Here is a 22,912-nt window from a genome sequence, read left to right on the forward strand (position 1 = left end):
TTCACTTACCTTTTGTGGTATGGACCCATAGATATTCTGGGTAAAGATGGGCGATATGTTGAATACACTCGATATATTGCGGCTTGTTCTACGTGGGATGTAGTAAATGACAAAAACATCTAGTACAAATTGACACATAAAGGAATATCTCATTATCTTAGCCAATGATTTATGTACTGTATTACATTGAAGAGACTTGCTGCTTTTGCTATTTGACTTGATGATTTGCGATGAGGTTAAAAAAAGAAATAAAGTGTGTTCTTCTCGCATGCCCCTTCTGTGAATGGATAATCCAAAAACATAGAAAATTCTTGATGAATTGAAGCAAATTCAAATCAAAACATCCTTTTACAAACTCTCACACGCTTTGATAGGCTACTCTATCAAAACATAAGCACAACTACAAGCGAAGTATACCTTTCTAAGGCAAGAATACATAATTATACTTTTCTTAAGTACATCTCGATCAAAAGTACCAGTAGGCCTATAAGCCAAATACACTTAGACTTTTCTGCATACTTGTCAGTATGAGACAAGTAAACTTAAGTATACTTTTGTCCATAAAAAGTAAACTGAAAGCATACTCTCTTATTCTAAGTTTAAAAGAAAAGCACATTTGAATAAACGTCTTTTTGGTAAGGGGTATTTATTTAGCGTTATCTGGTTTCTTATAATGAAATTACAGTGTAAATCATGGCCTTTATTATCAAGTGTTACAGAGAAACCAGTAGTAGCAACTTTATGGACCTTTGCACTTTGTTACAAGCTCAACTTGTTGTGGTGCTTGGCTGAGATTGACCGGCCACGCTGACCTGCTGAGTTAGAGGAGGTCAAAGAACAAACGCTTATCAGTGAGATATCATGATCTAGGAGCGGTGCTTTGAGCTATGTTAATATATACGCATGCCAAGATGCTCATAATGACGATAACTACGTTTACATGCACAAAATATTCAGTTTTTTGCCCCTTATTCTGAAAAAGACAATATTTCTACTAAGCAGTTTACATGGGTTAATGAAAATGAATGTTCCACTAATATTTCTGTTTACATGTAGCTGTGCATACTGCAATATTTGCACATATCCAAAAACCTGTTGATATCAAAAGTCTTTCATAATATTTAGAAGTAGGTGTGTTTATCCAGAGATGTGGGCTTTTCTTTTGGGCACGCATCTCTGTAAACTGTCGGCCAGTTGGTTTGTGTAAAACGCACAGAGCTGATCACAAACTGGCAAAATACAGGCCGTGTGGTGCAAACTGCTGTAAAAACCCCAACTGAAACGCATGTTTCGAATGCGCTGTATGTCGAAAGGATGCTCCTAAACCTGAATATTAGCATATCCCGCATGCCGTAGTCGGAAAACGCTCCGTTCGGAATATCCAAAGGGAATATGCTGTTTACATGACCCTTATCAAATTCAGAATATTGTTATATTCTGAATAATAGTGAAATATCCATGTGCATGTAAACATAGTCAATGTTAACATCCTGGTGTTTAGCAGGAAATATTAATCATATACTAAACTATGGTGAATATTAGTTTAGTATATTAATGTGCCAACATTTGCTAATAGGCAGTAAACACAGCTGAGGCTGATGGGAATGTTATTAGTTTTGCAGGTATTTGGTCATAAACCAAAGTATTGAACGAATAATTAAATGGACCCGATGATGGCGCTAGATGAATAGTCAGAGGATCACCAAAGATTTTACAATTTATCCTCAAGGGACCCAAATGTTACGATAATCCATCCAATAGTTGTGAAGACATTTCAAAAATCTCAAACGGCTGACTATTTGTCTGAATACTGTAAGTGAAAACTTTTGACCTGCTGGTGGCGTAGACTTATATCATCAAGGGATCTTGAATATCTGAAGCAACGTCACAGCAATCGATCCAATAGTTGCCGAGACATCAGAGGATCCCCTAAGTCGAAGAGATTCATCCCCTCTGGACTACAAATGTCTTTCCAAAATGTTATGGCAGTCCATCCACTAGTTGTTGAGATATTTCAGTCTGGACCTAAGCGGTGGATCAACGGACCGTCCGTCATTGCTATCCCAGGCCACAAGTCTGGCTGGAAATAACAAGGATTGGAAATCACTACAAACAAGGCACGGGCCAAGCAATGTATATTTTAGGACTGATGGATGGACGGCTGGACTTAGCTATTTAAAGTATAAAAACGATGAAAACGTTTGAATCACAGCTAGCTGGAATCAAAAGTTGATTTAGTTATTTTTATGAATATCAGCAAAACATTCAGTAGCCGACATGCTGCGTTTAGTCACAGAGAAGGAGAATCCTGTGTACGTGCGAGGGTGCAAACACTTTTCAAGCTGCTGATAGGATTTAGTATAAAAACAAACAGCAGTAAAAGCACACGGGACTGTTAACATTTCCTTTCCTGGCCGGTTTCCAGACAGATACAATGGGCAACAGTGAGTTTAAGAAGTAGGCGAAATACAAAGAGAGCAAAACAAAGGCAAAAACAACAAACACCTTCAGCCTGGCACTTCTGTGACGGGCAGCTCTACATGAAGCTGATTCAGAATCTCATTTATTGCAAATACACTTGTTATTATTACATTGTAAAATACTGCTATATAAAATACAGCCGGTCAATAGTGGGTGCACGTGCAGCACCCCGCCAGCCGCAAAGCTTAATTCAAAGTCAGCAAGCTTAAAAAAATACTATTAAACTAGAATGGCACTCGGAGATCGCAGACCTTCCTATTCTACTTGTGGCTTCATCACACCCTTAAAGTATATGATGTTTCGATGGGGTCTAATCGCCAAAGACTATTCACATTTCTCATCCTATGTCTCTCCTGATTGAAATAATTTTAATACTACTTCAAATGAAATTACAGATATGGTATTAATTGCAAAAATGACTCTATTTTGTATTCTCTCTCCTAACGGGCCCGGTCTCAGCTGCAATGCACACTAATTCAACACTAGCTTCTTCCTGATCCCATCTCAACAAGTCCTCCAATCCATACGACCACATAGGTTGTTTGTTCCTAACTTGTAATACGTCCCACCAACACGTTCTCATCCCACCTCGTCACATACCGCCGCTTTGCCTCGGCACGCACGCCCCTTGGCGTCACTTTAGGATTAGGCGACAAAACCATTATAGTTAGATTTAGGAAAGAACTACATGGTTGGGCTTAAAACTACGTTTGTACAGTGAAAATGAAACTGAACGTTGTGAACACGGGATTAGCTGATTGGAACGTTATGCACATGGACACAAACAGCGGTCTCCTGGATGATGGCTTGTGTTTGTTGGACTCATCCACCTCCCCTGCCACCCGCCCTCCAGGTGTGTGTGTCTTTTTGCTCTTCAAACTACGTCACAACACTCCCGGCGCACATTCTCCGAACATTTACTGTTGCCGCAGATGGGTTTAAATTGTAGTTAATGGAGCGCCCGGTGCGTTTCATGCCGACACTAAGAGGGTGCCTTGTGCAGCAGTATCAAATGCCGATGGCCGTTACAAAGCCCCGGTATTTGATGCTCTGGGAATGAGAACGGAGTGGACCCACAGGAGTGTTTCCTAAAATAGCGTCCCTACCGGTGGATTAGGCAACAAAACTGGGTAGTTAGGTTAAGGAAAAGATCGTGGTCGGGGTTAAAATAACTATGTAAGCCACGTACATAAGTGACATAGTGACGCAAAGTAGACAGTAGTGAAACGTAAACTTGAGTGACATGAGCGGCGTAAGGACATCACATGCTTATGTGACATAATAGATGTATAAGTAAAAATAACCTTGACTTGGACACATAGGACACAAACAGGGCTCTCCAATCTATGTCACTGAATAACCATCATCATCATCATCATCATTTAGATTTACAATGAAATAAAACAAAATTGATATCAAAGAGAGAGGAACAAATCAAAGGAAGAATCACATTTTAATTCCTCCCTCTCCCGAATTCAAATTCAAAACCGTGGTAGGTGAAGGGATCAAGGACGGGGCTGCAGGTCTCTTGAGCAATGCAGGCCATCTTATTGTTGTCACAGCTGTCCTCGCTGCCCGGGGCAATGTACACCCCATCAGCAGAGTGGATGGACGGGTCCTCGTCAAAGTAGTTGTGGGGTCGCAGCAGGACCCCGCCTCCATTGCCCACGGTTACTGTGTTGGGGATGTCCTCGGCGTGGGGGATGTGGAGGAAGCCGGTGGTCACCCAGGCAACCAGGTCCTGGGGAAAATGAACAAATAAGTTTTATTATGTGTTTCAGTTTCATTTTTCACAATCTAGGGAGGTTTCCAAAAGAAAAAAAAACGCCCCACTCACACTCACCTGGTTTTCAATGCTTTCGTTGTCTTCAATGTACTTGCTAAAGTCGACAACTGGAGTCCAGATGTCCTCCTGATTGTACAGACTGCCAGAGCTCTGCTCCGAGTCCTTCTGCTTCGTGATAGCGACCTTATACCTGGGGAAGTTAAGTTAAGTGAGATTCCAGGAAGAGGACGGAATGATGATGAAAAGGAGACAAAGTACAGAGTGGAGTGCATGAAGTGATGATGAATCCCTCCCGGTCTGAGATATATCTGTTAAGCTGCTGTCGGCTCAGGTCTTTTATCCCCTCACAGGCAGCCTGGCCTCTCACCTGGCCCAGGACATGGCCCTCTCCTCGGGCTGGCTCTCTGGGAGGTGGTCCCCGGTGAAACTGAACACCTGCAGCCTGTAGGAGCGCGGGTGACCCCAGCGGTTGGTCTTGTTGCTGGCGATGTGGAGGTAGCGAGGAGTCTTGGTGTCGTGGCGCAGAGCTGCCTCCTGCGTGAAGCCAAACATAAGACGCATGTCAGTTAATTTGGCTGGAGGTGACAAATTACTTTTTTTCTCCCTGTTTTGGATGCACTGCAGTCCTTGACACTTCTAACCCTATACTGATGGAGAGTGCAGTCATGTCCTACCTCTGTGATACATAGCGTCTTCAGCCAGTCTTTTTACCTGCCAGTGATGAAACTTAACTGGAGGGCATCACCTGCGGAATGGTCACTTCTATTCCCCCTCCCCACTGTGCAGGTAGCCTACTTCTAGACCTCGCATCCCTAGTTTGTTCAGCGACTCATCAATCGATTGACCAATCAGAGCTTTGTAGGCAGGACTAAGAATAGGGATGTAATCTCCCTGTACAACCCCGTCCCAAGAACAAATATTAGCATCATACGTTTCTGCAAACAATGCGATATGTTGAATGTCAACAAAACATGTTTCATAAATACTTTTGTTATGAGCCTCGTATTGCGTTTACAGAAACACACAATGCCACGTGGTTAACGTTGTGAAATGTTTGGTTAGGTTTAGGCAACAAAACTACTTGGTTATGGTTAGAAAAAGAGATAGTTTGTGTTAAAATAATTACGTTAAAAACATAACTACCATAAATAAATAAAAACTGCTCTTAGCCGACTTTCTAATGTAATATAAAATGCAGAAAGTGCATCTACCCAGGTGCAGGTAGGTTCCTGACGACCTCTCCAACCCCGCCCACCAGTTCCTGGGCCAGGAAGCCAAACCAACCTCACAATCAGAAGGCAGAGAGAGGGACGTCACAAGACTTTAAAAATTCCCAACAATTTAACTGTTGGAGATCATAGACTGTATATAAGAAGTGGACAAAGTCAACGTGACGTCACCCATTGGTTTGTGGACTACAGTGAAGCCTTGACTTCGGCATTTTGGCTGTCACCATCTTGGTTTTTGGAACCAGAAGTCACACGAGAGAAGTCCAACTGAAAGCTGAATAAGACATTTTTAGGAAACTAAAATGTTACAATTAACTTTCATGAACTGAAAACACACTGTGAAAGGGTTACATTTCTAGGAAGAAAAACACGTACAACACCATTGGTAGCGACCTGTCAATCACAAGGTAACCCCGCCCTAAAGCATCCCCTGCTTTATGGTCTATATGACTCTAAATGGGACCATAATTTACTAAATGAACATCATACTGTATTGAAGAAGACTTGAAACTAGCGATTGTGACCATAAACTCATGTTTACAATGTTTACTGAGGTAATAAATCAAGTGAGAAGTAGGCTCATTTTCTCATAGACTTCTATACAATCAGACTTATTTTTGCAACCAGAGGAGTCACCCCCTGCTGGTTGTTAGAAAGAATGCAAGTTTAAGGCACTTCAGCAGAACCGGAGGTTGCAACCGATTGGCCATTTTTACCATTTTGTAAAAAAGTCACACATCAACCTGCTTTTGACGGGTGTATTGTCAAAGATTGGACCCCTAATGATGCAGAAATTTGGGGAAAGATTTTTTTCAGATTCAACTCTACAATGGTTTCTGAACAAATACTCTAAGTTTTAAATCACATTTGCAGCTAGACTTGAGCTGGTTGACCATACTGCGACTTTCAGCTATAAACTATATCAAAGTAACACTGTACCTGCTCTGTTTGAAGCTGTTTCTCCACTATCTTAGGGATCATGGCATGGCGTTCAGGCATCCAGGGCAGCGAGACATTCACAAATTCCATGTCTTTGGTCTGGAATACATTCTTCACTCCTGGAGGGGCATAGCACGTTGTACGTTAATTTCACTTTATTTTCTGCAACTTTGCTTAGTTATAGTAAGATCCCTACTACACTCACCTAAAACATCAATATCCACTTTAAAGTTGATGAAATGGGTGTGGATATTTCCAGTGACATTTTCTGCTACTTGGTCACCGAATGGAAAATTGTCCTTCAGTGCAAAGGACGAGAAGATGTAGCCGGTGGCATGCACCTTGGCCTCCACTGAGCCGCTCTGGTAGAAAATGAAATCCCACATGTAGTCGTAGTTTGCTATAGCTGTGATTGTCCTGAACACTAAAGCGCTGTTTGCGAGTCCTCCATAACTGGTGAAGACAGACTCTGAGAAGTGCCTCCGTAGAGGCTGGCCCAGGTCATGCTCAAAGACGCAAATTGAGTTTCTGAGTCGGCGTGGAACACCGGTGTCCTGGAAATGGAAAGTGTCAATGTAAGTGGCTGAATAAGGGCAGTCGACGCCCCTGACCAACTCATAGGCACATCGACCAATGCCAATGCTGCCATCAAGGAACTTGGTGAGCATGGCATTTGGGGTGACGGACCCGTAGACTGACATGGCCTCTTGAACGCTTAGCTCATAGATAATCCTCTCTCCTCTAAAACGAACATCAAAAACTCTCATGCCTGTTAGCGGGTTCAGACCAAAGGCAAAGCTCCAGTCAAGGTATACAATGTGGTTGTTCTTCACACTAAATCGCTTGCCTTGTACATTAAACTGCTGGGGTCCAATGCCTGAGGGTTTCTGTTTGGGTTTGAGTGAGGCGTAATTCGGCACAGGTTTGTAGATGATTTTCCTCACAGAACCTGCCTCGTATTGCTGCTTCAGATCCATTATACTGTCAAAGTACTGACCATTATAAAGCACTTTAATCACATGCCAGGTCAAATAATTGGTGCTTTGGTGGTTGAAGAAGATCTCAAAGCCCACAGGGTGGATGTAGTAGCCCTCCTCATTTCGAAAGATTGAAATCCAGGTCTGTCTGTCCCCTGACTTGAGTCCTCTGGGCATGGTGTCGTAGTAGGTAGGGTATGCGGATGCATCTATACCAAAACTCTCATTCAGCAGCATACTGACCGGTTTAAGTACATCTTGCAGAAACATTTTTATATAAATTTGTTCCCCAAAATGCATTGGGCGTGCAGTCAAAGGGATCTCCCTTTTATATCTCTCAAACGTGACATCTCGGTGGTAGGACGGGTTAGGGAGAGGGCCGACTACATATTCCTTTATGTTGTTTTTCGAGCCATGAAAAACCACAGCAGTTGCCTCTCTTGCTGGTTTTGGCCCATTGGTATCCAGATGGTGCAAAACATCCTGTTTTTTTGGCAGGGAGAGATCGATCATATACAGGTAGTCAACTGAAGGAGGTGATGATGGTTCAATGGAGATGTTCATCCCTGGGATCTTGGTTATGTAGTCACGCACCTGTAGAAACTCTTCCACCGAGAGATCAGCAAAGACGTTGCTGCGCTCATTGTGCTCCGCAGGTTGGACCGGGTTTCCCTGTTGCGCAGGGCACTGTGGAGTGCGTTGGGTGTTGAGCCATATCAGGACACAGTTACCTATCAACGAGGCAACCACTACAAGAACCAGAAGGCATTTTAGGACGTTGACAATAGTCTGAGAGACCATTTCTATGCAGCTGTACACCAGTTATGGTTGAGGAGAGGAAACGGTAACTGTTTATGGAGGTTGTGTGAAGGGGTGAGGCAACTGATTTCAAAGACTGCTTTTACAACCCGAGATGTGTTTCTTTTGATAAGAGCAATAGCAGCAGTACCCATAAAGTTGCTGTGATGATTATTGGGTAACATGGAAAGAGACAAAAATTCATACAAAAGGTAGCAAGAACCTTTGGATTCAGCCAAGTAATTCTGGATAACAAGTTGTTTCCATCCCATTTTCTGAATGTTTAAGCAATAGGCTATAAGAGGTCATTCTTTAGTGATAGTAGAAAAGCATTGACATCAAACTGTGGATTTCCAACAGGGGGTCATATTTAACTCTAGGAATAGCAATGTTGTTGGATTGGTCAGTTCACCATTTTGGTTCAGCAAATATTGAATGAATTCTATAAAATTGTGTAGCTAGATATTCTTGGTGCCCAGTTGATAAATCTTAATAAGCTATCATCCGACTTTTCATCAAACACGTCTTCGATCAGAAACTTGCAGGCTATACATAGTGAATTTACCGGGGGAAATCAGGTTTCTCTCATCCCCTACCTCAATTACAGAAACCAGGTTTCTCATTTACATGACATTTAAGAAATCTGCTTGCTTGACAAAACCAATTTCTCAACTTGATATCCTCAGATATCGTGGTGTACAAATATGGAACACCAAAATACATGTTATCAAGAGCTCGTTATCCTTAGAACATTTTAAAGGGAAATTATCATCACATTTAATTAATTACGTCTAATTTATCTTTTGATATGTTTAGATATATTTTCTTTTCTTCTGTATCGTTTTTTTCTATGTATTTCATTGTTTTTATTGGATTGTTTTCCACTGTTTGGTTAGTTTTTTTTTGTTGACATTTTGTGTACTTCTTGTTGTTGTTTAACTTTTGTTGTATTGTTATGTTAGTTTAGATCTTTCTTCCTTTTCTGTTATTGTTTTTTTCTCCTGGGGTTGTGGGGGATGTCCTTTGTATAAGCCTGTGGCTTCTTGACCTCCTGACACATTTCTTTTTTTTCTTTGATCGACTGGATTTTGTGCAGTTTTATATATGTGCAAATAATAAAAAAAAAAATTATGACTTTGTTCGCTTAAAAACGTGTATGCATTTTAAAGACGGTCCCCAACTTCCCTTTGTCATTATCCATAGTAAGGTCGAGTTGCAAAAGGTGTTTTAAAGCACCAAGCTTCAAAAACGCATCATGAGTTGAACAAAATATAAAACATTATTACATCACAATAAATCTGAATAAATTTTAGACTCCAGATTTAATTTTGTTTTTTGAAGTACAAACACTTGTGTGGGTGCACCAGGACTGTGCAGGGCCTTTAAAACAACAACAATAATAATAATAATAAACAGCTGTATGAAACCACAGACACAGTTGCTGTATTCAAAAACATTTGACAAGTTCCAAGCTTGCTTGATCACAAGAGAGACAGATACATGGAGGCACATTACTGAGTGAAGTTTTCTTTTTTGTTTTTTTGAGTCCAACCCTTTCGGACAGGTCCATACTGACAGACAGCAGTGTGCTACAGTGTTCGTAGAGGCCAGCCTGGAGCACGAGTGTCCCAGGACCACCAACACCACATGTTCTGCACTACCCCCCCCCCCCCGTACAGCAGGGCAGGCTAAACTTTTTTTTTTTCTAGGGATTTAATAGCGTCTCCAAGTGTCACCATGACTCAAAGATACAACAAGCACAAGACAAAATAAAAGCAGAGTGGCATGGGGGGAGAAATGTCTTGATAAACTGAGCAGTCAAATCTCTGTTATGTCGGGATGATTGCAACACTAAAGATGAAGAAATACAGCTGCTTTCTGAAGCACTGAGGAACGCAATCTGCATCTTGTTTGAGAAGAGGGTCCCTTGACAGCTTAAGGTCAACTGGGAGAGGGAGTTGGAGTTTTAAATTCCATACTTTTTACTCGGGGACAGTGGTGAGCTCAGAAAGTTCCAGAGAGAAGGGGCAAATAAGGGAACCGTCACAGGGTGGGTCAGGCAATATGGAGCAAAAACAAAAAAGAAAACCATTCAAAAACATGATAAATCCCGGGAGAGGCATGGCATCCACAGGAGCAAAAGTCCAGATAACGCGGACAGGAAGTGAAACCAGCAGGAATCTCTTGAGCTTTTAGTCCCGGTGGAGCGGATGGGAGGCATGCCATGTAGGTGGTCTTTGCAACAGCAGCTTGCAGTCTGGATACTAATGGGAAAAGGAGTCTGAGGTCAAGTCCAAGAGCACTGGAAAGCCTGGAAAGGTTACGTGTCAGAAAGCATGTCGGTGATGGAGGAGGATCCTGCAACAGCTGGAATGTGTGTGTCTGTGTGTGTGTGTGTGTGTGTGTCTGTGACCTCGGGTCAAATTTGTTTTTCCAAATGCATTTGTATAGCTTCCTCTAACTCACTAAGGACCCAAAAAAAGCTGGAGTTTCACATACAGAATAGTGAGCAGCATTCACGTTAAAGTTTCCCACACTGAATATCAGCACACTACCAGTCCAAAAAGGCAGCATCTTATTTGAGATGTCATGAATTGTCCTGAGGTTGCAAAACCTAAAACCATGAGGTATTCAAAAGCAAAAGCTAGAATAATTAGTCAGTACTGTTTGACTGAGCTCATGTTTTGTGTGTGTGTGTGTGTTTGTGTGTGTGGGGGTTGTCAGTAAAGGGCTTCAGAGTTGCAGTTTCTGGGTTTCTTGATCTTCTCGATGTTCTTCAGGATCATGTCGTGAAGAATCACCTAAAAGCAAAAAGCAGAAATATTGAGATTAACATTGAGCCGGTCACATTCCGACTGTAGCATCGAAGGACTTTCAGCCGTCCTGTCCGTCTGTAGCGTAAACTGTATATATATATATATATAAAGATGGACGACATGACAGCTCCCCAAAAAGCGAAGCCAAAACACCCTGATCGCGTCCCGGTGGCTGACTGCAGTATAGGTCATAAAGCCCGCCCCCTCCATGTTAGTGGACATGGGCAAAAGAACGTCAAATACATTTTTCCCCAAAGATGGTTTCTCTCATTTTAGGTCGTTCTCGTCACGCTGCTGTTTGTTCAAGTGTTAATTTTTCTGACAAGCTTGGTTTTAATTAGTGGTTTGATGTTATAGAGAGCTACAGGAATGAGTCCTAAAACCCGGGAATGAGTTAGCATTTTAGCACTTCCTGTTCCCTCGTCTGGAAGTCAATGGGTTTATTGAATGTTTTTTTTTTAGTTCGATGCCTGAAATAAGGTCTGTGGTTAACACAAGCTTAAAAGAATTTAACGATTTGTTTTACGACATGAATTACATCAATAAATATCTCACTGGTAAATTTTGAAGCCTTTAGTAAGGATGTTGAGAGCTTTAACTTTCCGTAACCGTGGTTGTCTGTTTCGTACGGAGCACCCCTAGGCCCCTAGACCCCTAGGAGAAAGTTTTATGAAGTAACTCGTGAAGTATGAACTCGTTCCCTCGAGTTAGAGTTACTTCATAGAGCACTTCTCCCAATCATTCCTGACAGTCAACTCATTGACTTCAGTAAAGTTGGCAAGGTGTTGACAGATTCAAACTTCCTGGATCAATAACTCATAAACGAAACGTTGTTAAAACACAAAGGAGGGCTCTTTCTAACCGTAGTAAGGTAGACAACGAGCTACAACCTCATTCTAATCACAAAGAGCCGTCCTCAGAGCTGGACACATAAGATTAGTCTCTACGTGCTCGGGGACCGTCTACAAAGTTGCATCGCCGAAAAGAGAAAAATATTCAATAACTTCAGTATTATACAGTGTAGTGCCACCAAAATGTCTTAATTAGTTTGATAAGTATAATCAGAAAGAGACCGTTGATGTGTGAAGTGATTTTTGTGGTACTATACTGCATAATACCGCTTTTTGTTTACTTGACAATATTAAATGTGTGTTTACTGCGACCGAAAAGGAGTGACGCCGAGGGGGTCTGACAAAATGCCAGTATATGACGAGTTGGGATGAGAACGTGTTGAGATATCAGGTTCTTGTCCCTGCATGAAGTAACTTTTGACCCTGTTTCACTGCAGCTTGTGTGGCCGAGTGGTTCAAAAAGACAAATCGACACTCACGTATTGATTCCTGAGCTCTGAAACAATGATTTTCAAACTGATGTACTCCTTCTCATCGATCTCTGATATGGTCCTCCTGTAGTCCTCCTGCGGAGTTGAGACAAAGACAGATAATAAAGAATACAACCAAACCTGATATCTAAGAGAAGAGCTAGACTGCAGTTAGAGATGCATCGATACCAGAACAGATACCGGGGTCGATACTGACTCAAATAGCTGGATCGGGTATCAGTGACAATGGGGCCGACCTATTCACTTCAATTCTATGTTTATATACTTTATACATTTTATACTGGAATTTGAATTCCTGTTTAATTTTTGACCAATATGTTGTTGCATTAAAAAGGTTTATAACTGAATTGTAATTCCTATTAATTTTGAAGATTTGTTTTCCAAGTTATTGGTGTAAAATGTATTATTTTAATAATAAACAATTCACTAAATTGATGTTATGTTATCTATGTAGCCCCGGTATCGCTATCGGGACTGAAAAAGTCGGATCGGTGCATCCCTAACGGCAGTTGTCATCTACCAACCATACATGCACTCACACACTCACACTCACACTCACACACACACACACACACTACCCACCACATGAGGGTACTTGACAATTTTGGAGACGAGCTTGGCTCTTGTGATGTAATATCTGGAGATCTGGTCCAGGTAGGATGCTGCCTCTGACTCCACCGTCCTCAGCTCTGCCACGGTCTCCTCCTACAGACAGACAGACACAGACAGACATGGTGAACAAGGAACACCGTGAAACAGAAAACGGAATTATTGTTACACCTGGACATGATTGTAATGGTATGCTAAATGTATATATCCTTGTTTACTGTCTTCAGTTTTTTTGTTTTGGTCTGTGTTGATGTTTCAAATGGAGCTGCTGAGATGCAAGATCAATTTCAGATTTGATCTGACAAAGTAAAATCATCATATCATCATTAATAAAGCAAAGCAAATGGCGACACCGCTGAGGCTGTGTGCACGTAAAGCGGCTGTGGATGAGAGCAGCAAGAAAACACATTTTAGCCAACTAAAAAAAAATGATATATCTATATTTAGAATGTTTTCTGGCTGACATCATCCGACCCAAGTGCGATGACCTCTGTATTAATGACATTGGAGAGAATCATCTCTCACATGCTCTCTTGTCTAGACAGGATGAACTCGACCCGTACCAGTTCACATACAAGCGAGAGCGCAGCACTGAAGATGCTGTTGCTACGCTCATGCACCTTGTTTCAAAACATCTGGATGCACTGAAAATTCAATACAGTACAGCTGGACATACTGCTGTGTTGATTCCTGAATGAATTGGCATTCAATTGAAGTAATAAGTTGGAGAAAAAGATGTCTCTATTTTACCGACAGATGTTTGTAATGACTTATTTTAGCCTCAAATGAGGCTGTAAAACCATTTTTTTTCCCAGACGAAGCAGTCAGTGAGAACTGACCTGTATGGAGACCCCAAAGTTGTTTCCATCTTCTATTCTGGGGATGAGCAGCTGGACCCACATCTTGACCTGCCAGAGTAGAGAAGAGATGACGCGGGGATCTTCCCAGAGCAAAATGACAAATGGCTAAAAACAGTAACATTTTAAAAGCATAGGGACAGCACTTATTACATTATTATAGATGATCACAATCAGTTATTTCTTGGTGAGCTCTGTGATACCAGAAGATAAACACATCAGGTTCAGTGCAGCAGGACCTGCTGTCTGTCACTGGAATTTCACTTCTCCCTATGGAATCAATGAGTTACCGATCAGTGTGTGCGTGTTTGTGTGTACAGACACTTACTGTGTTACACTTCTCAATCAGTGTCCTGATCTCTGGTTTGACTCGTTCAATCAGGTCCACCAGCTTGCCGTTACATTTCATCATCCCCTCTGGCATCACCAGAGGTTTGGTTCCCTCTGGAACCGAAAAAACACAGCATCCACAGTTACAAACGCTTCTTCTCATCAAAGAGTAATGGTGCTGCTGGTTCGAGTTCTTACAAAATCATGCTGCATGATTGCAAGACCATAAAACATGCAGAGCAGGTCTTAGGTAGGTTGGTCCTAGCCAGTCCTAGCAAAGCCAGCTCACTAGTTTTATTTCCGTTACTGTGTGCTATGCTCAACAGGCTTGTGCTTCATCATTTTCAAGTAAGTGTTACTACTGACTTCTCTCCATCATCAGATAATTCTAAACCTAAGTGGATAAATACACAATTCACTGGTCTAGAGTTGAGCAATATGATGATAAATACTATGAGATGAAAAAAACAGTTATTCACATAAAATAAACAACATTAATTTATATTTTGAAATAGGGAACACACACAAAAAAATAATATTTTGAAACTTTTCTTTTTACCTTGCCAGGTGTCATCACCAACTCCATCCTGTAGTTTCCTCTTTTTGGTATTCTGCAGCACAAAGAGAAGGCGTCATTTCATTTTTGGGCATGCTAGAAGCGTGGCTTGACACCTACAATGGATGATGGTCGTGAAATTTTGTGCAGACAATCATGATCTCCCCGGGGTCCGGTTTTTCAAAACTTGTAATCTGGATCAGAATGATACAGATGATGAAATCTCCCTTTTTTTCTCAGTCGAGGATCAAAATGATCTCACTGACTTTTGTCTCAGTATTTCAAAAACATTGGCAGGGTGGATCATGATGTGATATATATGATATGACTGGATGAGGATTTTCTAAATCTCAAGCCCAAACCCCCTGGATCTGAAGAGAAGAAAAGACGAGGCAGAGCATTTGCTGACAGCAGCAAGTGTTAGCGCAGCTTTCACATCCAACTGTAAGTAAATGTTTGTCTAATATGTAGCATTTGTAATGACTATACAGATGGCAACCAACATGTCTTGCTATCCAGCTATTTAAAGTGGCAGTAAGCAGTATATTTTTGGCATCATTGGGCAACAATTCCTTAATAACCTTTCAGCATATAGTAATTCAAGTGTTCTGAGAGATAACTAGACTTCTGCTCCTCCTCATGGCTCTGTTTTCAGGTTTTAAAACAAATCTAGCCTGTGACGGGAGACTTTGACCAATCACAGGTCATTTCAGAGAGAGAGCGTTCCTATTGGCTGTGCTCCAGCTGGTAGGCGGTGCTTCCAGACAGTCGGCAGCAAATCTTTTTCAGCCAATCTTTATGTAAATGTATCATGTAGCCCATACTTTATCAAATTAGCTCCGGCGCCATTTATTCAGGCTGTCTATCCTTCGCCCACCAGGCTGTCTCCTCTCTTGCATTATGGCTTTCATGATTGTTTTTTGATTTTTTTTTTTTGGTATGACTTAATTGTTCCTCATGGGTGACTCATATATTATACAGCAATGTTAGGAAAATGAACACTGACTCCAATAGGTAGGTATTTCCCCCCCAAACAGTGAATATCTAAGCTACACATTCTTTTCAAGCCACCTGAGTGTGTTCACTGTGTGTGTGTGTGTGTGTGTGTGTGTGTGGGCTGAGGAGGGGAAAACCCATCAGTGTGTTGAGTCTTCAATGCCACCTACTGGTGTTTGGCAGAAATTACTGAGCTGAACAGGCTCAGAAAAATAATTAAATATAAACCATTTCACCATGTACAATAAAATCAAAATCACCACATCATTATTACATCATCATTGCAATAAATTATGTAAAGCAAATAAGTGTTTATATTCCTTAAAATTCATATATAGTAGTTTCCATGTTGATCCAATATTGCGCCGTATTTGCCACTGTATTTTGCTTTACATTTATTAAATTACCTTATTCTGTTAGAACTAAACATTTTCACACTATAGGCCTAGATTTTACAGACCAAAAAGGTACTCACTGTAGGTCAACTGTTTCAATCTCTCTCATGTATAATGCACGTATATGCGTGGTGGGAGGAGGGGGACGATAACAACAAGACAAGTTGTCAAACTTTCCTCAAACTTGTTGTCATTATTTACTTATATTGTACTTTACTTTGCTATTATTGTCTAATGAGAGATGAGGACTTCAAGGATTATCATTTTTATTGAAAGGAAAAACGGTGACAAAATGTGCAATAATCCCATGAAAAAAAGTACTGCGATAGCCCATAAAAAACGTTGCAAAAATGTGCTAATATGTAGGCCTAAAAACAAATGATATTTGATGCACAATTAATTAATTCAATTTAAAAATTTAATTTAATTTAAAAAATTTGACCTCTGCATTTAACCCATCGTTAGGAGCAGTGAGCTGCTGTAAAAGCAACTCGGGGTTCAGTGCCTCGCTTTAGGACACTTCGACATGCAGACAATAGGAACCGGGGATCGGACCACCAACCTTGCAGTTAAAGGACCACCGCTCTACCCACTTAGCTACAGCTGGAACCCATCAGCTCTCTCGATCTAGACTCTGGGGGGCAACGGACAATATTTCTGGGGTTCTGGTGTAGCCAGTGGTGACTTCCTCTTCCGTGCGCCGGTCAATTGTTTACAGTCCGATTAGCAGGACGAAAGAACGGAGTTGGTGTTGGGCGACGACGTCTATGACGGATTGTTTGGAAGTAGCCCCTTTACAAGCTAATTTTAAGCGATAGCCGGTGGGTTCAGAGATTGCATTTCATCGTCAATGCTACTTTATATTTAGTTTAAGTCTTGTTTTCATTGTGGGGGGAAAAAAATGGTTGCCAACTAATGATTACCATCAGAGTCTTCGCTGAAGAAATTAACCCCCCAAGTTTGGGAACCCCTGCCATAATGCAACCAATAGCATTTTTTCATTAGACCCTCCCTACCAAGTGGGCTTCCCATTTACATGATGACTAACCTACACCTGCCAGAGCATACAGTACTGTAGACTCACCCCGTCCACGCCATCGTGGCTGTTAGTGAAGAGAATCGGCTCTGGGACTTTGAACTTGATCTCTGAATGGATTTCTTTCAGGTCAGTAACGTTGAGAATCGGCTCCTGGATAAAGACCACGTAGACAAGGTTGAAAATTAACAAAAAAAATTAAAAAACAAATATTAAATAGGTCTGACAAACAATAGACACGTGTTACATTTTTCTCCCAGATGGTGGAGAGATAACAGGAAATGAGGGAGAGAGAGATGCTACGTATTACAACTGAGGATGTTGGGGTTTATGGTCTGTGCGTTAACGCCCCATCAACACATTAAAACAGGTACTTAGATATCCAAAAACATTCAGAAAAATAATGTTTTTTTTTTTTTCATATAGGCAAATAATCATAGATTTATATTATCATTAATTATAACTAATGTTCTAGAGCTTTGTAAGATTTTTCATAAAACCAGACCCCGTTTTTGACACTATTTACGTTGTTTGTTTACGTACGAATAGTTAAAAAGTTTCTGCTTAACCTCTTTAACCCAACAGTATTTTTACTTTATAATATTTTTGAATGTTTTTATATTGAATGTACATACTTGACTATGGATTATTTTTTGTTATATTATTTGTTATTATCTAAGTTTTACTTGATCATATTTGATTACTATAATAATACTACTCCATTTGGAGTCAAAATTATACAATTTAGTTGTTTTTTATTGATTTTATACTGTGCACAATGGTAGAATGTGATAATGCACAGAGTAAATGTCATGGCCGAAGGCTCCACTGTGTGCACATAGCCTCCTGTAGTGGACATCAGTAGTATTTTATAGCCTGATTCCCTTTCAAGAGGTAGAAAACCCATTTGGCACACTTTGGGTATCCAAGTGGCTAAATGGAGAGTCCGCCTGGTCCTATCCTCACTCAAACCTTTGTAGAATCTATGTGCTTTGTGCTATTTATATCTGCTTTGGCACAGTTGTAGTCGAGGAGTTGCTGAATGAATTCAGTGACATCTCTGTGCATGGCATCATTGCTATAACGGTGTTATCCACTGTCTGAGCTAGAAAACATTTAGGCAAGGATACAAATTTAACTTTTTCCTTTGGTTCATCACTATTTACTCAGGCATAGTAACAATCACAATGTTACTGACACTGGGGATGAATTCTCTGAGGTCTTACCTATCCATAGGGACCAAGATCATGCATATAGACCTGGTAGTTGTGGAGCTATTCTTGATCTAGTTTGGGTATGTCTGTCTAGGCGAACCACACCTTCCAGCACCCTGGTGCTATAATTCAAGGCTAATTAGATCTATTTCCCCAAAACAAGCTATTTTTCCCACATCAACGAAGACTGAAAATGAAATTCTAACTTGAATGTATTTGAATTGTGAAACAAGCCTTCAGTCAGGTGGTCACTTGCCTTGAGAAAGTGATCCAACTCCAGGAGCTTTCGAGGGAAAAAGCTGGCAACCAGGTTCTCAGCCTGCAGTAACAAACAGGAGAGAACGTTTCGTTATAAACTGAACTTTTTTTGCTTACAACGCTAACACGAAGCATGAACTGAACCAGAGAGCAGAGAGAAGATAAAAGACAGAAAGAGAGTAAAGAGAGGATGAAATTGATAGAGGAAATCTTGGCTTAGCTGTATAATGTAAGATACTCACCTCACTGCTGATCTGCTCCCTGAATGTTTCCACCTGTCAACAGATTGACGGGCAGTTAGAACACCTCTATATTCATTAAGAAGTCCCCGACAGTGTAACAGACTAGCTAGAGGGCAGCTGTACTGTACTAAAAGTTAAAAGAAAAAGTATGCGATTTGGAACGCAGCCATAAAGGAACCTCAGCAAAATCAACCTTGTTCCGAAAGGCTATGTCACTTTTAAATGTCTTATTTTGTCAGACCAACAATGATATAAACAGAGAAAAGCTGCAAATCCTCACACTGGAGAAACTGTCTGGAACCATCAAATGTTTGCCAATTTTTACTTGAAAATGACTTAAATGATTGCTGAAGACTCTGAGATATGGTTTAAAATATATTTTATGTTTACTTCTGTTAAATTTCGATATATGAGGCCAATACTGATCTAAAAAATCTCAAATAAGAACTGCGACCAAGTATTGGGCAGGGCATTTTACAGTCACTTGTCTCTGGCGGACACTGTTTCAAAACGTATCTTTGGCATTTCTGTGCTTCAATTTCTTGTCATTTATGGGCTGACATATTCACACATAGCCTACCTACGTATATTTATCTGCAATGAGCTAATATCGGCCGATATATCGGCCTGGCACTAATTGAAAGATTCCTTGTGCGGTAGGGTGCATTTTTTTGGTTCCCCTAATAGTGTCTGCAGTTTTTGAATGCAGGCCTTTAACCTGACTCCTCCTCCACCAACCCACTAATCAGGCCAGGCTATATAAGGCACCTGGGGCCAGTTAAGTCCTCGTCTTGCTTCTGCCTGGCCTGCTGTTGCTGCAGCAGCTTTTACCATGTGACACTTCCCTTACCCTGGCCCATGGTTCCACTGCTTCTGCTGAACAATTCTTTGTGATGCCCCATGGTGGTGAGAGTAGGGTGGTTAAGTTGCAGCATTATTTATTAGCCATGTTAATATTTGTTTCATTTTAGGAAGACAAAGTAACACTGCTGCTTTTTTTGCCCCCTTATTTAGACTCATTGTTTTGCCCCTTTTAAAAATACTTCTGCTTTGATTTGTTTGAGTAATAGTTTTGTTCTTTTTGCCCTTGTTTATTAGTTTAACTGTTTATTTATACTGCTGTGTTGATTGATTGATTTGAGTATTAGCTTTGACCACTTTGAGTATTAGTTGGCTTGAGTTACTTTGCCTTTTTAACCAACTGGGTTGTTTGTGTTTATTCTCTTTGGTTGTTTAATTCTTTTAGGATTTTTCTTTCAGAAGCTGAGTCACTTTGTTAGGAGGCTATATGCACCATGGTGAGGTACCTCTGCCTAATGCATGCGAGTTAAGAGCACTGGGGACACAAATGGACTGCACCATAGTTTTGCTGTGAGGTTTGTTGTGTTGCACCCGAGGTGAGTAAGTGGTAGCACCCCAGCACCCTCCTCAGTGTAGTCTCAGCTTAGTTTAGTTTAATTTTGGACTGGCAGCTGTACTATTTTAAGGTCCCCTTTAGATTTAAAATTTTGTATTAGGCCTTTTTAGATATTGTTAAAATAAAGAACCATTTTAATAACCCCATATTAGTTTGTCATTTTTAATCTGTTTAATCCTCTTTTCTTTCCCTACAGCTCCATCTCATTTAGTGCTCCTTCTTTGATTAATTCCCCAAAAAATATTTGAATTATTTTTGCATCACTGCCTCCACAGTAATTAATCTGTGTCCAAAGTGGGGCTCGTGGGCCAAAGTTGGCCCGCCATCATGTTTGACTTGGCCTGCCAGATGTTTGCAAATTCTTTTTTTTTTATTAAAATACCCAACCAACTTTACTGTCTTTTGGAGGCCGTGCCAGGCTCAGGTGTATGGTTAGAAGATAGTGGCATCATATGAAACTAGAAAACCTAAGGACTCCATTAGTACCAATCATGTCATGCTACCTTGTCAGGAAGGAGGCTAACACTCTAAAGTTGGGTTACATTTTGGTAGGGAAAACTTTCATGGCCATTTGTCAAGGTGTCCCTTGACCTCTGACCTTAAGATATGTGGCTGAAAATGGGTTCTATGGGTACCCACAAGTCTCCCCTTTACAGACATATAGTAATTATGATAATCTTATGCAGTTTTGGGGAAAACTGTTTTTTTAATGCAGTATACATGTGTTATTTTTGCCTATTCTAAAAATAGTGCATTTTAATATTTCTGCATACTGGGGTCCCTAAACAGTCTTGGAAATGCATAAATTGCATAAATGAGCCCAACTGTATTCAGCATGTGGGTTTTAAGGGGTAAAACATGTTAAATTAAGGGAACTTGGGATCCTAGTACCATTTTGCATCTTAATACAATAGGTGTTTAATTTCGGCCCGTGGCCCTCCATTGAGTTCAGTTTTGGCCCTCCAAAGGAAAAGTTTGGGCCCCCTTGGTTTAGTATTTCCTGGGGTGAAAGGCCCCCAGGTTTGTCTGCTAGTCTACTTCACGCTGACCGTCTCCACCACTCTGCCACACTTACAGGTAATTCCTCCGGTGTAACGGTAAACTTGTGGCAGAGAAAACAACCCCCTACAGAGTTTATAGCTTCACTTCAGACCAGTTCACATGTGTGGCTTCATATGTAGGCTTGAGTTGACAGAGCAGTGATGAAGATGAGGGTCTGACTAGAGTGGAACCGACACCAGCAGTGTGACCATGGCTGTATTAGGGTCTCAGACGGTGGACGGTGAGGGTTGAGCGGCTCCGTTAAGGCCCGGTGTGTCTCTGAGGAGTCTGGCGGGAAGCTTTCACACTCACCCTGGTTTTCAGCTCCCGGTCGACCTTCAGAAGAGATGACATGGCGTAAAATAAACGTTAAAACCCGCTCAGCAGTCCAGATAAACCTTTTATGTTGCTCCTCGAGTGACACCGCATGCACGGGGCCGCCACTACGCCACAAGACAATGACGTAGTCAGGAAGCGACGAGGCAGTAAATTCAGGCGTGTTTGGTTTGTCCCTCAGCCTGAGCCGGTTTGAGCGAGACTTCTCCAGTCAGTAGGATGAGGATCCGCCCTCCCAGACGGAGCTGTGTCAAAATCCAACAAACCCCTTCATGTCGCTCTTCAAGTGACGACATTATCTATTTATTTTTTTAGTGGGACATTTCCTCCACATTTTACATTAAATGAAAGAAGCAGTAAAGGAAAAACACCGAACATGAAAGCACACAGTTTAAATAAAATACATGAATAATTTATAAAAACAAATAATGGTAATGTTTTACCCCCCCCCCCCCCCCCCCACACACACACACACATTTATTAATCAATTTAATCCATTAGGCTAATTTGAATTTCCAAGACTGACATCAAGTATTAAAAAGGAAAGTGTTGCCCTCTTTTTGTATCGGCCCATTTTACCTGAACATTGTGTCGTAGCTCAAGAGGGAACCTGCTGATACTCTAACTCAATTCCAAAAAAATTATACTATTTCACATTTTTCTTTAACAAATATTTAAGAGACCCATGCCAATTTATGAAAATACCACTATATCTCATGCATAGCTTATTTGATGATCTTATAAATCATTTACCAAAAAAGTGGCCCATTTTACCTGAATCCACCCTACTTCAGTATAAACTGATCCACCAAAAGGAAACACCCATAGCTTTGAGCAGACTGACACAAAATATGTGCCTCAGTTAGTCCCCCAATTTCAGCAGGAATTCCTGCTTCGGGGAAATTGATCCTGAGCCTTAAGGCTAAAAAAAACAAAACAAAACAAAACACTTGGGAGGCAAATTCAGCTAAATACAGCTCAATATAGCAAAACCAATTAGTTTTTTCTGGTGTATTGTGAAAACAGTTAATAGATGAGAACATAATTTACATCATTGTTATGTTCTCCACCTCCGAGCATTCATCGCTCTAGCCTCAGTCTGAGTCTCATTCACTTGAACAGCGGAAGAGAAATAACTCTGGATTCAGCTATTAGTACATTTTACAACTTTTAGGACCTAATGATCTAAAATCAGTTCTATTAGAGTGTTCCTACTGGGAAGATGACTATCCCTGATGTGCATAAACATAACATGAA

The 22,912-nt window shown here is 40.9% G+C and overlaps 2 protein-coding genes across 2 annotated transcripts; both read right to left on the reverse strand.

Annotated features, from left to right (window-relative positions):
* Positions 1 to 3,847: 3,847 nt before the first annotated feature.
* On the reverse strand, positions 3,848 to 8,580 carry LOC141780043 (amine oxidase [copper-containing] 3-like). Its single transcript, XM_074655104.1, has 5 exons — positions 6,641 to 8,580; positions 6,436 to 6,554; positions 4,635 to 4,801; positions 4,325 to 4,457; positions 3,848 to 4,222 (listed from the first exon to the last, which is right to left on the reverse strand). The coding sequence occupies exons 1-5, from the start codon at positions 8,211 to 8,213 to the stop codon at positions 3,935 to 3,937; spliced, it is 2,280 nt and encodes a 759-aa protein (XP_074511205.1). The 5' UTR covers positions 8,214 to 8,580; the 3' UTR covers positions 3,848 to 3,934.
* Positions 8,581 to 9,904: 1,324 nt separating this feature from the next.
* LOC141780046 (proteasome activator complex subunit 3-like) lies at positions 9,905 to 21,820 on the reverse strand. The gene is made up of 10 exons (XM_074655110.1): positions 21,632 to 21,820; positions 18,862 to 18,894; positions 18,618 to 18,680; positions 17,196 to 17,300; positions 14,724 to 14,775; positions 14,163 to 14,278; positions 13,817 to 13,885; positions 12,951 to 13,073; positions 12,357 to 12,443; positions 9,905 to 11,011 (listed from the first exon to the last, which is right to left on the reverse strand). The coding sequence occupies exons 1-10, from the start codon at positions 21,671 to 21,673 to the stop codon at positions 10,931 to 10,933; spliced, it is 771 nt and encodes a 256-aa protein (XP_074511211.1). The 5' UTR covers positions 21,674 to 21,820; the 3' UTR covers positions 9,905 to 10,930.
* Between the last annotated feature and the right edge of the window lie 1,092 nt (positions 21,821 to 22,912).

Source organism: Sebastes fasciatus, chromosome 13, assembly GCF_043250625.1.
Source record: "Sebastes fasciatus isolate fSebFas1 chromosome 13, fSebFas1.pri, whole genome shotgun sequence".
NCBI lineage: Eukaryota > Metazoa > Chordata > Actinopteri > Perciformes > Sebastidae > Sebastes > Sebastes fasciatus.